Below are 14,718 nucleotides of genomic sequence, written 5' to 3' on the forward strand. Positions count from 1 at the left end.
AAGAAAGGCTCCTGAGGGAGCAGAGCCTGCCCAGCTCTCCAGGCAGCCTGCACGGGAGGAAACTCTTCCGTGGCAGGCAGGAGAGCAGCACAGATTCGCTCCACGGTTAGAAAAGCGTCTGAGGCAGAGCTGCTCCTGCTCCACACCTCCTGATTTCACCAGCCACACCTCAGCATTAGAATATGAAAAGAGAAAGAAAAAAAAAATCCAACAACCCAAACAACGCCGAGGGAAGGATCCGGTGTGTGCCTGCAAACAACAACAGCTGTGCACTGCTCGGGAAGGCTGCAGAATTGACCAAGAGGAAGCACGTTTGGTGATGACACAATCTTGTTGCTGTAGTCATTCATCGAAGGGAAACTCCCACAGGAAAAGGCATAAAGCTGTTCGGGGAAGGCTAAGGAGCTGCTCAGTGCTGCTCAAACACTGGGGCAGAGTCACAACAGAGCTAAACATGAGCACCAGCCAAGGCCCTTTGCAGTTCCTTCCTGGGTCTCTCAGGGGTAGCTCCGGGTGTGGGTTGGCCCTGCCAGGACCTTCCTACAGACCTCCAGGTGCAGACGATGGTGCCAGCAACGCTCATCCCTTCTCCCCTGCCAGACCTCTCTGGCTGCCTGCTGGAGGAGGGGCAGCCTGGGCAGGCTTCAGCGAGCACCATGGGGAGAGCATCTTTCTGGGTGGGAATGAGAAGCAGACCATGCAGAACCTGAATGACCGCTTGGCTGCCTACCTGGACAAGGTCCGTGCCCTGGAAGCAGCCAACGCTCAGCTGGAGAGCTGCATCCTGGAGTGGCACAAGACAAAGTCCCATGGCAAGAGGCAGGACTTGAGCCAGTACGAGCAGCACGTCACTGACATGCAGAGACAGGTAAGGGGCTGGGGTCGCCCTCTGCTGTCTGAGGGAGTCTGGGTGGACAGAAAGCCTTGGGAAGGTCAGAGATACTGCGAGTGGCTGCAGGAGCTGGGCACAAATGCTCTGGGTGCTCACGAGGAGAAGTAGGGAGCAGGAGGAGAGGTTGGGAGAAGACCCTGGGGGGGTTCTGCAGGGACCTGGGTGCTGCCAAGGGCTGGCTCCTCTGCAGGAGGCTGTGGTGGAGCAGCTCTGCCTGGCACAGCTTTGGTCTCCTTGGCCGCTGGTGGATCCAAGCAGATTCCAGAGCCCGGGAGCTGAGCTGCTGCCCTCTGCCATGCAGCCTGGCTGCAGACACTGCTGCACTCCCCTGCACTCCACTGCTTTGATTCCTGTGGTGGCAGACGATGAAACTCCAGGAGTTTGGGATCCGGTGAGCTTATGTAATCAGGTGGAAAAATACTTGGTTGTAATTAAGAAAATAGCAGTGACAAATTCCTTGTGGATGTTTTCACTGTAATTAAAAGGAGAATTTCTGGTTCCTGCCAGTCGTTAATGCCAGCTCTTGCAGGCTCCCAAACTCACGTGTCTGGAGCTTCAAGCACAGAACTCATCTGGGTCCCTGGTGGGCACAGCACTGGAGCCATCCCTGGGACCAAGCAGGGTCACTCACCTTGTGCAGCCATCCAGGGCAGAGCCCAGAGCTGCTCCAGACCGGTGCTGAGCTCTTCCCTTCATGTTTCAGAGCACAGACAGAGCAAAAACGCTGTGAGAAGAGAGCCTGGCAATGGTGCTGGCCCCCAGCTCTGCTGGCTGGGGCTGGGGCCTGAGCCAGGCTCCCAGGTAAATGTGTTGCCTGCAGGCAGATGAGCCATGACCACAGCCATGTGAGAGAGGCAGAACTGTCACCACCTGCCTCTGTTTTGAGGCCAAGGAAAGCTCAGCCCTCTGCAGCCCCAGCACCTGAGCCCTCCTTTTGAACTGGGCCAGAGGTAAAACCTGACCCAGCAGGAGCAGCAATGCGTTCCCTGGATGTGGAACTCACAGATCAGAAAGGCTTAGGAAGGCTCTGAGGCTGAAGGTGTCAAGCTGGAAGGGGTAGAGCCCTCCCCTTGGCTCTGCTGGCACCCAAGGCACTGAAGCAGCTCTCCTTGGGCTGGGCACCTGCAGCTGGGAGCTGGCTGTGCCCATTCCCAGTGTGGGAGGAAAACCATTAAGGGATGATTTACAGGAGCCAGGGCAGTGCTTTAGCCCCAAATTCCTACTCTCTCTATAAATGATTGCAATTAGCACCCTGACTGGCAGTCAAAGGAGGGAAAATGCAGCATCTAATTATTAACCATAATTAATTTAATTAACCATGAATTTGAAAGTGAAAGCAATTTAGACATTTAGATGACATTTAGACCCAATTTAGGGCACTGTGTGCAAAAACCCAGACAGCCCAGGCTGTGCTGCCTGCCCAGACTGGGAGCCAGGCAAGCAGTTGGGTCCTACAGCTTGGACTACATGTCCCTGGATCCTGGAATAAGGTGGAGAGACCTGGCTGAAGGTACCCAGGTGGAGCAGCCTGGCTGAAGGTGCCCAGGTGGAGCAAGAAGCTGCCTTGCTGCAGCCTGGCTCCCCTCTAAGCCAGGCAGGAGGAAGCTGGCACCAGGGGCTCAGGGCAGTGTCTGGTTCAAACCCTGCACTGCTAAGTGAGCAAAGTGGCTGAGGGAGAAGCCAAGGGCTGCTGCTGGGCACAGGACAGGGAATGCTGAGGACAAAGCAGTGCAGGCTGGGGAAGGATGTGGAGGGCACTTCTCATACCACACTGTGTGGGTTCTTCGTTGGCTGCCAGGCTGAGGGCTGGTCCCACTCCTGCTGCCTGAAGGGTTCTGTCTCATTGCCCACCCTGCCAAGGCACCAACTGCTCAACACCAGGAACCCACAGAAGCAGGCAAAGCACCAACAGGGGTTCAGGTGGCACCAAAGGAGCCTTTGGGGGCTTGGTGCCATGTGACATGGCTGGGAGATGGCTCAAAGCTGGAGAACCCAAACCTTGCTTCCCCATCTCCTTGTTGCCTCCCACAGGAGCATTTCCCATGCTCTAAGGATGGGTTCAGGAGCTGCCTCTCCTCTGCCAGCAGCAGCAGCAGGTTCAGGGCATTGTTTCACTTCTTCAGCTGCCCTTGATCATGTCCCAGGGCAGCATCTCAGGTGTGCTGCTAATTGCTCAAGAGGGCTCAGCCCGTTAACAGATTAGCACCAGCCTTCCACAGGCACCTTCTGGCCTACCAGAGAGGCAAACTTCTGCCTCTCCAGGACAGTTCTGTCATTTCCTTCCCTCTGTGACTCATTCAGGTGTGGGAAGTTTCCCTCCAAGGTGCTGAGGGCTCCGTAAGTGCCTGATGATTTCTGCAGAGCCCAAATGCTCCTCTCTGTGCTGCCTGGGTGCTGAGCGAAGGCAGCTGCAGGAGCTGCAGCCCTGCTCCTCTTCTCCCTTTGCCAGGCCAGGGGCACCATGCCCCATGGCTTTTGGTTGCTGCCAGCTGTGCAGGAGGTCCTGCTGGAATTCTGTCACTCTGCAATGCAGCACTCAGCTTTTCATCCTCAGATCCCAGTCCAGAGCTGGTTGATGCTGGCAGGCACACACAAGGCTGCCCAGTGCCAAACACTCAGTGCCTGCTGCTCTTCCTCCTGCTCCCTTGAGCCCTTTTCAACATCCCAGAGCAAAGCCACCCCTGAGCCACTGCCTGCTGCTGCTCACTGCAGTGCACTTGGAGGTGAATAGCAGAGTGGACCATGAGCACTGGGGGTTGGTGCTGCTCTCCAGCATCCAGCTGTCCTCCAGCAGGTCTGGGGAGGTTCTGCTCTTCCTCTGCTCTGCCCTGGTGAGGCCACATCTGCAGCATTGTATCCAGTTTTGGGCTTCCCAGTTCAAGAGAGACAGGGACCTGCTGGAGAGAGTCCAGTGGAGGCTGTGAGGATGATGAAGGGACTGGAACATCTCTGCTGTGAAGAAAGGCTGAGAGCCCTGGGGCTGTTGAGCCTGGAGAAGAGCAGCCTGAGAGGGGACCTGATCAATGTCTGTCAGTATCTGAGGGCTGGGGGTCAGGATGCAGGTGCCAGGCTCTTTTGGTGGTGTCCAGTGACAGGGCAAAGCACAATGGGCACAAGCTGGACCCCAGGAGGTTTCACCTCAACAGGAGGAGAAACTCCTTTGGTGTGAGGCTGCTGGAGCCTGGAGCAGGCTGCCCAGAGGGGCTGTGGAGTCTCCTTCCCTGGAGAGCTTCCAGCCCCCCCTGGATGTGTTCCTGTGTGCCCTGCCCTGGCAGGGGGCTTGGACTGGATGACCTCTGGAGCTCCCTTCCCACCCCTAGCAGTGTGTGACTCTCAGGAGGGTGATCCATGCCACTCCAGGCTGCAGCACACAGAGGGCTTGAGGGGTCCTGCCCAGGGCTCCCTTTGCAGCTCAGCAGGGAGCCAGCCAGGGGTTCAGGCACTGGGTTAATTGTCAGCATCTGATTAACTCCAGCATTTAATTGTGCTCAGCTAATGGCTCCTGCCCTGAAGGCTGCTTTCTGGTGATGCTGAACAGAATCAAAAGCAGCTGACAAAAAAAAGAAAAAGCAAGAGGAGGGCAGAGATTGTCAGTGTGTAACACACCCTGGGGGCTGGGGGATGCTGTCCGTGTGCCTCAGCTGGCCAGGAGCAAGAAAACTCCTCCTGCATCCCCAGGAGAGAGACAGGGAAAAGTGAGGCTGTGGACAAGGTTCTTTTATTCCTTACCGTGGGAATTTTGCTCTTGGGGTGCTTCCTCCCAGCAGCAGGGAGCCCAGAGCAGGACAGGTTGTTCACCACCCCCTGGTGCTCTCTGTTTGCAGATCGAGGATGGCAAAATCACCAACGCCAGCATCCTGCTGCAGATCGACAATGCCAGCATGGCCTCGGAGGACTTCAGGCTCAAGTAAGCTTCTCTTGGGCTGCTCCTGAGATGAGGATCAGGCAAAAGGCTGCTGCTGGACACAGCCCAGAGGATGAACCAAGGGCTGGAGCAGCTCTGCTGTGAGCACAGCCTGAGGGAGCTGGGGGTGTGCAGCCTGGGGAGGAGAAGGCTCCAGGGGGACCTTAGAGCTGCCTGCCAATGCCTGAAGGGATCCTGCAGGAAGGCTGCAGAGAGACTTTTGCTGAGGGGGTCTGGAGCCAGGCCCAGGGGGAATGGTTTGGAGCTGAGGCAGAGCAGGGTTAGAGTGGAGCTGAGGAAGAAGTTGTGGAGTGTGAGGGTGGTGAGAGTGTGGCACAGGCTGCCCAGGGAGGCTGTGGCTGCCTCCTGCCTGGGGGTGTTCAAGGCCAGGCTGGATGAGGCCCTGAGCAGCTGAGTCCAGCTGAGAGGTGTCCCTGGGCATGGAGGGGAGGTTGGAGCAGCTGAGCTCCCTCCCACCTGAGCCATTCCAGGGCTCTGTGTCTTTTCTTGCAATCCAAGCTGAACCTGACTCTGCTGAGGCTTGCTGCTGACCCTGGGTAAATGAGACCGAGGCAGAAGAAATAACCCAGAAAGGATGAAAAGGATGTGAAAGCCACAAATGATTGGTGAACAATCCTGAGTCACTCTGTTGATGATACTGGAGCTCAGGTCCTGCAGAGCAGGTTTTGCAGCAGACACTTGATGCTTGTGACAAAAGGCACTCAAACTGTCACCTGGGAGTACAAATTAACTCCTCTCTGCAGCAGCTTCCCCAGGCCAGCCCCAATCCATTTCCTGCACTTGGCACCCCCCTGCCCAGCCCAGCAGGAAATTCCTGTCCCAGCTCTCTTCTGCTCTGCAGTCTCCCAAGTTCTGCTGCAGCCCATGGCTGCTGCTACCTGGGCTGCCCAGAGCAGCCTGGGGGTTTTCAGGCATTGCTGAAGGATGATTCTGAGACCAGCACAAAGCCAGAGTGCTTGGGCAGAAAGCTCAGAGAGGGCTGCACAGCTCTGCTGGGAGCCAGGGAGGTTGGCCCCACGGGCAGGAGGTGGTACCCAGCTGCTCACAGACTGCTCCAAAGAAGGAGGCTGAGCAGGGAGCCCTTCCCCAGCTGCCTGCCCTCCAGAAAGGAGCCCTGGAGCTGCTCTGAGACTGGAGTCACAGAATGGCTCCGAGGCACTGCCAGGGCCCCCCAGAAATGAGGCACAGGGAGAGAGGCTGAGGAGCAAAGGAGCTTCCTGTGCCCAGGGGGAGACACAGCAGAGCCCTTCCGATGTGGGCTGGCAGCTGACAAAGTGCAGGAGGTTAGAGAGGGCCACCCGGAGCTGGGACACTCCTCCTGTGCTCTGGAGGGCTGCCAAGTGACCAGGAGGCACTGATTGTGGGTGCAGTCCTCACCCCCTCGAGAGCCACATTCCCTGGGTGAGGGCTAAAATGCAAAGAGGCCAATGGCAGCAGTTCCTGCATGGCATGGAGCAGGAGTGGTGAGGAGGAAAGGAAAACCCTGGAGGATCTCCTCTTGTTCTGAGGAGTTTTCAGGGAGAGTCAAAGAGTAGCTCTGAGCAGCAGGATTTGTTTCCTGGGCTTTTAGTTCTCTGCACTTCCCTACTCGGGGGACTCACACAGTGGTCTGGGTCAGAAGGGACCTCCAAAGGTGACCCAGTCCAATCCCCTCTGCAGTCAGCAGGGACATCCTCAACCAGATCAGGCTGCCCACAGCCCTGTTCAGCCTCACCTTGGATAATTCCAGGGATGGGGCCTCAGCCACCTTAGGCTTAGACAAGTCTGCCTCTGTCTGACACCACTTGTGCAGAGGCCAGCAGCCCCCTGCTCTCCCCCCCCAGCCCCCTGCTCTCCCCCCCCAGCCCCCTGCTCTCCCCCCCAGCCCCACTCTCCCCCCCGAGCCCCGCTCTCCCCCCCGAGCCCCGCTCTCCCCCCCCAGCCCCCCGCTCTCCCCCCCCAGCCCCGCTCTCCCCCCCCAGCCCCGCTCTCCCCCCCCAGCCCCCCGCTCTCCCCCCCCAGCCCCCCGCTCTCCCCCCCCAGCCCCGCTCTCCCCCCCCAGCCCCGCTCTCCCCCCCCAGCCCCCCGCTCTCCCCCCCCAGCCCCCCGCTCTCCCCCCCCAGCCCCCCGCTCTCCCCCCCCAGCCCCGCTCTCCCCCCCCAGCCCCGCTCTCCCCCCCCAGCCCCCCGCTCTCCCCCCCCAGCCCCGCTCTCCCCCCAGCCCCGCTCTCCCCCCCCAGCCCCCCGCTCTCCCCCCCCAGCCCCCCGATCTCCCCCCCAGCCCCCCGCTCTCCCCCAGCCCCCTGCTCCCCCCCAGCCCCGCTCTCCCCCCCCAGCCCCGCTCTCCCCCCAGCCCCGCTCTCCCCCCCCAGCCCCCTGCTCCCCCCCCCAGCCCTGCTCTCCCCCAGCCCTGCTCTCCCCCAGCCCTGCTCCCCCCAGCCCTGCCCTGTCCTCCAGGTACCTGGCAGAGAGGGCTCGCAGGCAGGGGGTGCAGCTGGACGTGGAGAACCTGCGGAAGGAGCTGGACAGCCTGACCATAGTGACCACAGACCTGGAGATGGAAATTGAGGGCCTGAGAGAAGAGCACATCCTGAGGAGGAAGGACCACGAGGAGGTAGGGACAGTTCCTTCACCACCAGGTCGGATCCACCATGGCCTGGGAGGTGCAGGAGCTCAGTGTGGCTCCAGCACAGCCCAGGAGGGGCTCAGAGTTTGGGCAATGAAGTTGGGAGTTGGGGCAGGAGGACCAAGTGCTGCATTTGCCTCCTCTCTGCCCCAGTCACCAACCTGTGTGCCAGAGCCAGCTAAGGGCTGAATTGTTCTGGGGCTCTCAGGAACTCTTTGGTAGGAGCACAGAGGGTCAAAGGGAAACCTTTCTGCTTGCTCTGGGCTCTGACTCCTCACAGACCTTTCCCTCTGCTCTGGATCTGTCCCTCCACAGAAGCATGAAGTGGTTGAGGTTCAGAAGACCTCTGGAGCTCACCTTGCTCACTGCCCCCAGCCCAGGCAGGGTCATCTAGAGCAGGCTGGCCTGAGCTGGCCAGACCTTGAACTCTGGAAGGATGATGGTGAAGAGGAATGGCAGGGGGAGGCCAAGTGAGATGACTTCTCCTTGCCCCTTGTGCTGTCCCTGACTCCAGCCCTGCACATCTTTATCCCCAGCCATGAGGACAGCCCTCAGGCTCCTCTGCTCCCAGCTGCCTCAGCCTGGCCTCACAGGGAGATGTTCCACTGCCTGCAGCTGCTCTGTGGCTCTGGGGTGGACCCTTCCAAGCAGCTCCCTGAGGTCCTTTGTGAACTGAGTGTTCCAGAACTGGATGCAATATTCCAGGGGTGACCAGGGCAGAGCAGGGGGCAGAGCAGAGCCCTCAGCCTGTGCAGCTGATCTGCATGCTGGAGGCTGTGATGTCATTCCCTGCCTGGCCTCTTCGCCAGGCTGCTTTGGCTGCTGGTACCCAGCACCCAGCACTGTGCTAGAGCAAAAGGAATGCAGCCAGGCCTGCCCAACCCGTCCCTAATGATGTTGTTTACACACTAATTATAGGCTCTAATCCAATTACTCCTCTAACAATTACACAGAGCTTTTTACATTGCTCTCCTGTAAACTTGGTTATAGTTCCATAAATATTAGCACACAGGCCAGGGAGCTGCCATGGCTGAGAGATTTTTCATCAAAGGCTTTGGGCTCCTCGTGGAGAGATCCACACAAAGTGGCAGAGCTCAGCTCCTCCAGAGACACCCCAGGAGGAGGTCTTCCTCCCCCTGCTCTGCTGAGTTCTCCAGCACACAGGCAGGGGAAGGCTCTGCTCCCAGTCAGGCCACAGCATTAGCCACAGACAGCTCCCAGATGGTGCTAACTAAACACAAATCCAACACCTTCAGCCTTCCCCCGGGGGCAAATGTCTGAGGGGGAGGTGGGAGAGGGTCACAGAATCATCAACCAGGTTGGAAGAGACCTCCAAGATCATCAAGTCCAACCAATCACCCAACCCTGCCTGATCAGCCAGGCCATGGCACCAAGTGCCTGATCCAGGATGGAGCTGAAGAAGGCAAGAGAGGGCTGGAATCCTCCCACTCATAACCAAGTTTCCTCCTTTCCTCTGCTGATCCCTGAGCAGGACATGGAAGCCAGTCGCTCGCCACAGGACCTCAGGGTGGATGTCAAAGTGAAAGCTTCACCCCCAGAGGACTTGGCCAAGATCCTGGCTGCAATAAGGGAAGATTACGAAGCCATCATCGAGAAGAACCAGCAGAGCCTGGACACTTGGTACAGGGAGCAGGTAACAGCTGCCTGCTGCTGCTGCTGCTGCCCGAGCTGCCTGCTGCAGGACACGGACCTGGCTCAGCTCTCTCCTGCTTTGCTCTCAGAGCTCAGCCACGACCCTGGCAGCCAGCCCTGACCCGGAGCAGATGCAGCACAACGAGAATGAGATCAAGGACCTGAAGCGCACCCTGCAGTCCCTGGACATCGAGCTGCAGGCACAGATGAGTAAGGTACCCCCTGCCAGACCCCCTCCCCCTGCCAGACCCCCTCACCCCCGCCAGACCCCTCCCCCCCTGCCAGACCCCCTCCCCCCCTGCCAGACCCCCTCCCCCCCTGCCAGATCCCCTCCCCCCGCCAGACCCTCCCCCCAGACCCCTCCCCTGCCAGACCCCTCCCCTGCCAGACCCCCTCCCCCCGCCAGATCCCCTCCCCCCCGCCAGACCCCCTCCCCCCTGCCAGACCCCCTCCCCCCCTGCCAGATCCCCTCCCCCCCGCCAGACCTCCCCCACCAGACCCCTCCCCCCTGCCAGACCCCCTCCCCCCCGCCAGATCCCCTCCCCCCCGCCAGATCCCCCCCCCCGCCAGATCCCCTCCCCCCCCGCCAGATCCCCTCCCCCCCTGCCAGACCCCCTCCCCCCCTGCCAGACCCTCCCCCCACCAGACCCCCTCCCCCTGCCAGACTCCCTCCATGCCAGGCCATTGGCACCTCCTGAGTGCCCAGAAACTGTCCTGGGCCAGTCCCTCACTAAACCCCGAGCCTGGCCTGACCTTATTATCATTATTAAGTATCAGGGAAACTGGAACTGGGACTGTGCCTGCCTGGGCTAAACAGAGCCAGCAACCATAAGAGAGAAGGGGGAAATGGTAGAAAATTAGAGCAAGCTGTGGGGAGAAGAAAGAGGTTGGAGGGCTGCATGCATGAGCTGGGGAGCAGGCAGCCAGGGACACAACACTCCCAAGGGCAGCTCTCTCCTGCTGCCTGCGACAGAGGAGCTGCAGTGAGCTCTGCTGGGAGCAGCTGTGGGCAGCCAGGGCAGAGCTGACCAAAGAGCCAGGAATGCAGGGCAGAGCTCCAGGGCAGAGCTGCTGGGCAGGGAGGAGGGGCTCAGGGGCTGCCTCTCGCCGTGCCCCACACGGCTGTGGGAGGAGGTCTGCACACAGAGATGCAAATGCCTCAGGGCAGTGAAACACTGCAGCAGTTTGTCCAGGGAAGTGGTTGAGGTCCCATCCCTGGAGATACTGCAGGTGAGGCTGGACAGGGCTCTGGGCAGCCTGATCTAGTGGAGAATGTCCCTGCTGACTGCAGGGGGGGTTGGCCTGGGTGACCTTTGGAGGCTCCTGCCTGCCCAGCCCATCCTGTGTGGTGCTGTCTGTGTACTCCACCCCCCCAGCCCTCTCCCCACAAGCTGCCAGCTGCAGAGTGAGGCTGCTGCTGCCTCTACTCCCTGCCAGGCCCAGCAGTGCTGACCCTGCCCTCTGTGCCCTGGCAGAAGCAGATGCTGGAGGACAGCCTGGCTGCCACACGCAGCTCCTACGCTGCTGCGCTGCAGGACATGCAGCAAATCATCTCCAAGTGTGAGGAGGAGCTGGGGCAGCTGCACCACGACATCAAGCAGCAGAACAATCAGTACAAGGTTCTGCTGGGCATCAAAACCAGGCTGGAGAAGGAGATTTCCACCTACTGCCTGCTGCTGGAAGGGAAGGCTGAGGGGTAAGGCACAGCCAGCCCTGTGGGGGCAGGGCAGGGCTCAGCTCCCGGGGAGCTTCCTTTGTTTGTTTGTTGATGCTCAAAGCTTCTGAGCTCCCAACTACATCAAGGGCTGGAGCAGAATAAAGAGCTTGAGCCACTTCAGTGCACAGAGAACCCTGGCTCTGTGCAGCTGGGATCTGCCTCCCTTAATAGCTCTGCTTATTAAAAAATAACTCTGCCCTTCCCCCCCCCTCAGCAGAGCCTCAGTGCCAGGCCCAGGCAGGTTTGGTCATTTCCTGGCCTGAGGGAGCTGGGGGTGTGCAGCCTGGGGAGGAGAAGGCTCCAGGGGGACCTTAGAGCTGCCTGCCAGTGCCTGAAGGGATCCTGCAGGAAGGCTGCAGAGAGACTTTTGCTGAGGGGGTCTGGAGACAGGCCCAGGGGGAATGGTTTGGAGCTGAGGCAGGGCAGGGTTAGAGTGGAGCTGAGGAAGAAGTTGTTGAGTGTGAGGGAGGTGAGAGCCTGGCACAGGCTGCCCAGGGAGGCTGTGGCTGCCTCCTGCCTGGGGATGTTCAAGGCCAGGCTGGATGAGGCCCTGAGCAGCTGAGTCCATCTCAGAAGTGTCCCTGGGCATGGAGGGGAGGTTGGAGCAGCTGAGCTCTGAGCTCCCTTCCACCTCAGCCATTCCATGATGCTTCGTTACAAGTTCTGGATCAAAAAGCAGCCCTGGAGTCAGCCAGTTCCAAGCAGCAGCACTCACCCTGCACAGGACCCTCAGCACCCAGGCACTCTTGGGCCTCTTCTCTGCTCTCCCAGAGTGGGTCCTGCTCATACAGAGCCAGCAGAGGCAGATCAGTGAAGCAGCAATTTGGGCACCCAGGAACAGCTTCAGGTGGTGGTGTCTGTGCCCAAGACTGCCAGGGAGGAGAAGCCCTCAGCTGGAAAAGCACCAACCTCGTTGAGCTTTTATTGCTCCCTCTTTTGACAGTGGTGCAAAAGCTGCTCCTTAGTGAGGAGAGCCTGAGAAGGGGGTGGAAAGCTTCCTGGAACCAGCCCAGTCATTGCTTTTTGTTCTCTGTTTTATTATCTTTGCAGGATAGCAGGAAAATCTGAATCAAAAGCTAAAGGTAAAAGTCCCTTGTTTGGTGCTCTACAGCAGCTCTTAGCTGTTGTCAGCTCCCCTCAGGTGTTCCTCAGACCCTTACAGGAGGACCTCAGGAGGCTTTGCAGGGCAGTTAGCTCAGGCAGACAGCTCTCCAGAGCTGGGCTTGGGGCTCCTGGACTGCCTGCAGGCTGAGCTCTGCTAGTCAGACCCTGGCCAGAGCCCAGACTCGACCCCAAAGCTGTGGTGGGATGTGGGGAGGCACAGAGAGGGACTCCCTGTGGTGGCTGAAGCAGTGCTGGGATTGAGAGCACAGAGCAGGCTGCATGCCTAGGGACTCATCCTGGCAGGAGCAAGACCTGCAGAAACAGGAGAATCTGCTCTGGAGCTGCATCCCCTGGGATGGGGCAGCCCTGCTCCTCTGCTCTGCCCTGGCAGTGGCTGTCAGACAGGGACTGGCTCAAAGGGAAGCAAGGAAAGAGAAATCAGCTGAGGAGGTGGCTGGTAAATGCCTGCAGCTGCAGCTTGTCCTGCACTAGCCTGCCCCAGCTTTGCTCCTGTCTAATTAGCTTTGCCTTCTCTCCCAGAGCCTGCTGGGCTGGCCAGCAGGAAGATCAAAGCCATTGTCCATGACAGTGTGGATGGGCAGGTGGTGGCCTCCACCATCAACGAGATCCACCAGCAGGCCTGAAGCAAGGACTGCAGCTGGCTCCTGGCCTTGGCCAGCCCCTGCTGGGTCAGACAGGACACTGGAGTCGACTCTCTCCTCAGTGATTGCAGCCTGACACTGAGAGCTGCCTGGCAGAGCTGGGTGCAGCTGGTCCTGGCAGCTTCAGGAGCTTGCAGCCCTCAGAATGCCAGAGAGAAGCAACTTGATGAAGGTGGCTGGGGGCAACTGCCAGCCCTGTCCTGTGCACATCCCCCTGGGGCAGGGATCTCCAGCTCTGCCTCACTGCTCTGCACAGTAGCTGCCATTCAAGGTGAATAATCTCTCAGCTTTTCTCCTGGCCTTGTGTCTCCCATCACAGACCTCCCTGCAGCCAATAAATCCTTTCTCACCACTTTTGCTGGTCCTTGGAATTTCCTGGCTTTGCTTTTTTTCTCTCCTGTGAAGCAGGAGGGAGAGGCAAAATGAGGCAGCAGGAGAACCTCTGCAGATTTGCATTCCAAAGCTCAGGACAGCCTCCCAGCCAGCAGTGCCACTGTCACCTGCTGCCCTCCCTACCCACACAGGGACCTGCATGAAAGGAGTCCTGCTCCCTGCCTGGCTGTGGAAGGAGCCTCACAAAAGGAAGTGCAAAGTGCAAAGGAAGCTCAGCTGCAAAGCAGACAAAGCCCAGCTCCAGGATTCAGTCCCTTCCTCCTGGCATGTCAGGACCAGTTCCTGATTCCCTTTTGCCCCCCACCCCCCAAATCTCCACCCTGGTTGCACAAAGTGATCCCCAAAGCCCTGAATGGATTACCTAATGGGCTCCTCAGCTTGGGCAAAACTTGCAGTGCAGGACTAGTAACTCCTGGCTAATTAACAATGTCCTTCCTCCTGCCTGCCCAGACCCAGCAAGCCAGATCTGGGGCTTGCAGCATCTGGACCAAGAGTTTCTAGAACCCTTCTTGGTGTTACCTAAACTCTGCTCACTTCACAGAACCCTTCTGCCCCTTGGCTCTGCTCTGCTGAGACCTCAGCAGAGGTTTGGAGCTGAGGCAGAGCAGGGTTAGACTGGAGCTGAGGAAGAAGTTGTTGAGTGTGAGGGTGGTGAGAGTCTGGCACAGGCTGCCCAGGGAGGCTGTGGCTGCCTCCTGCCTGGGGGTGCTCAAGGCCAGGCTGGATGAGGCCCTGAGCAGCTGAGTCCAGCTGAGAGGTGTCCCTGGGCATGGAGGGGAGGTTGGAACAGCTGAGCTCTGAGCTCCCTTCCAACCTGAGCCCTTCTGAGATCCTGTGAAGTGTCTGTGCTCTGTGCTGGGGTTTATAGTGCTGAAGAACAAGGAAAGAAAAGGAAACAAATCTCTGCAGTGCTCCATGGACCATACCTGTGCCACCTCACATTCCTGAGCAGTGCCTTGGCTCTGCCCCATCCTGGTGCCCTCTCAGGCAGGCCTGAGGCGTGCAGCCCCTGCAAGAGCTGCTGGCTGGGAGGCAGCAGAAGTCTCACTGCACTGCTCTGCTGATTGCAACCTTCTGTGGCAAGTGGCACAGCTCCCAGCTGCCCTCACAGCTCACCTGGGTCACTGCCACCACCACACATCCAGCCCAGCTGCTGATTGGAGTGAGGGAAGTGAACCAAAGAGTCCTTAAGACACCCCAGGAGGAGCCTCACTGCCTTCTGCTTGCTAAATGAGAGCAAAAATTGCTTCCTGCAAGATTCTTCAGGGCATCAGAACCCTGTACCGGGGTGGAGGGCTGGGCTGGGTGATCTGTGAGGTCTCTTCCAAGCAGATGTCCTCTGGGATCCTGTGAGCTTCCCCCTCTGGAACACCTCACCCTGTGTCACTGCCCCTCTGCTGCCCTGCCTCTGCTGTTGCTGACTCTGGGCTGTGGGCTGGCAGCTGAGCTGTGCATTGCCAGAGGTGCCCAGGGCAGCTCTGCAGCCTAAGCCATCACTAAGGATGCTGCTCCCTGCCCCTTGCATGCACTGAGCATTGCATGCCCACAGCCTGCTGAGAGGTGCAGGCAGGGAGGTGGTGACTGGAGAGGGCAGAGCATTCCCAGTGGGCTGCTGGAGCAGCTGGCAGAGAAGAGGGCACAGCTCCCTCAAGGCTGCAGAGAAAGGCAGCAGCTGGCAGCAGCTAAAGCAGGAGCCAGCACCTCACAGCTTCCACTCACCCAGGGAAGCTCTGAGGAAACACTCAGCTGGCAGCCACCCCTGCCCTAT

The 14,718-nt window shown here is 59.2% G+C and overlaps 1 protein-coding gene across 1 annotated transcript; it reads left to right on the forward strand.

The window, feature by feature from the left end:
- Positions 1–295: 295 nt before the first annotated feature.
- KRT23 (keratin 23) lies at positions 296–12,539 on the forward strand. Its single transcript, XM_054396831.1, has 8 exons — positions 296–868; positions 4,717–4,799; positions 7,253–7,409; positions 8,914–9,075; positions 9,164–9,289; positions 10,550–10,770; positions 11,842–11,873; positions 12,436–12,539. The coding sequence occupies exons 1-8, from the start codon at positions 320–322 to the stop codon at positions 12,537–12,539; spliced, it is 1,434 nt and encodes a 477-aa protein (XP_054252806.1). The 5' UTR covers positions 296–319.
- The last annotated feature ends 2,179 nt before the right edge of the window (positions 12,540–14,718 follow it).

The sequence above is a fragment of the Indicator indicator genome, chromosome 39 (genome assembly GCF_027791375.1).
Source record: "Indicator indicator isolate 239-I01 chromosome 39, UM_Iind_1.1, whole genome shotgun sequence".
Taxonomy (NCBI): domain Eukaryota; kingdom Metazoa; phylum Chordata; class Aves; order Piciformes; family Indicatoridae; genus Indicator; species Indicator indicator.

What these genes read in the sequence shown, in the direction of transcription:
- KRT23 (XM_054396831.1), top strand. Translation starts at nt 320, where the DNA reads ATGACACAATCTTGTTGCTGTAGTCATTCATCGAAGGGAAACTCCCAC. An exon ending in TCGGAGGACTTCAGGCTCAA is followed by an intron (nt 4,800 to 7,252) that starts GTAAGCTTCTCT and finishes CCTGTCCTCCAG; the next exon opens with GTACCTGGCAGAGAGGGCTC. An exon ending in TGCAGGCACAGATGAGTAAG is followed by an intron (nt 9,290 to 10,549) that starts GTACCCCCTGCC and finishes GTGCCCTGGCAG; the next exon opens with AAGCAGATGCTGGAGGACAG.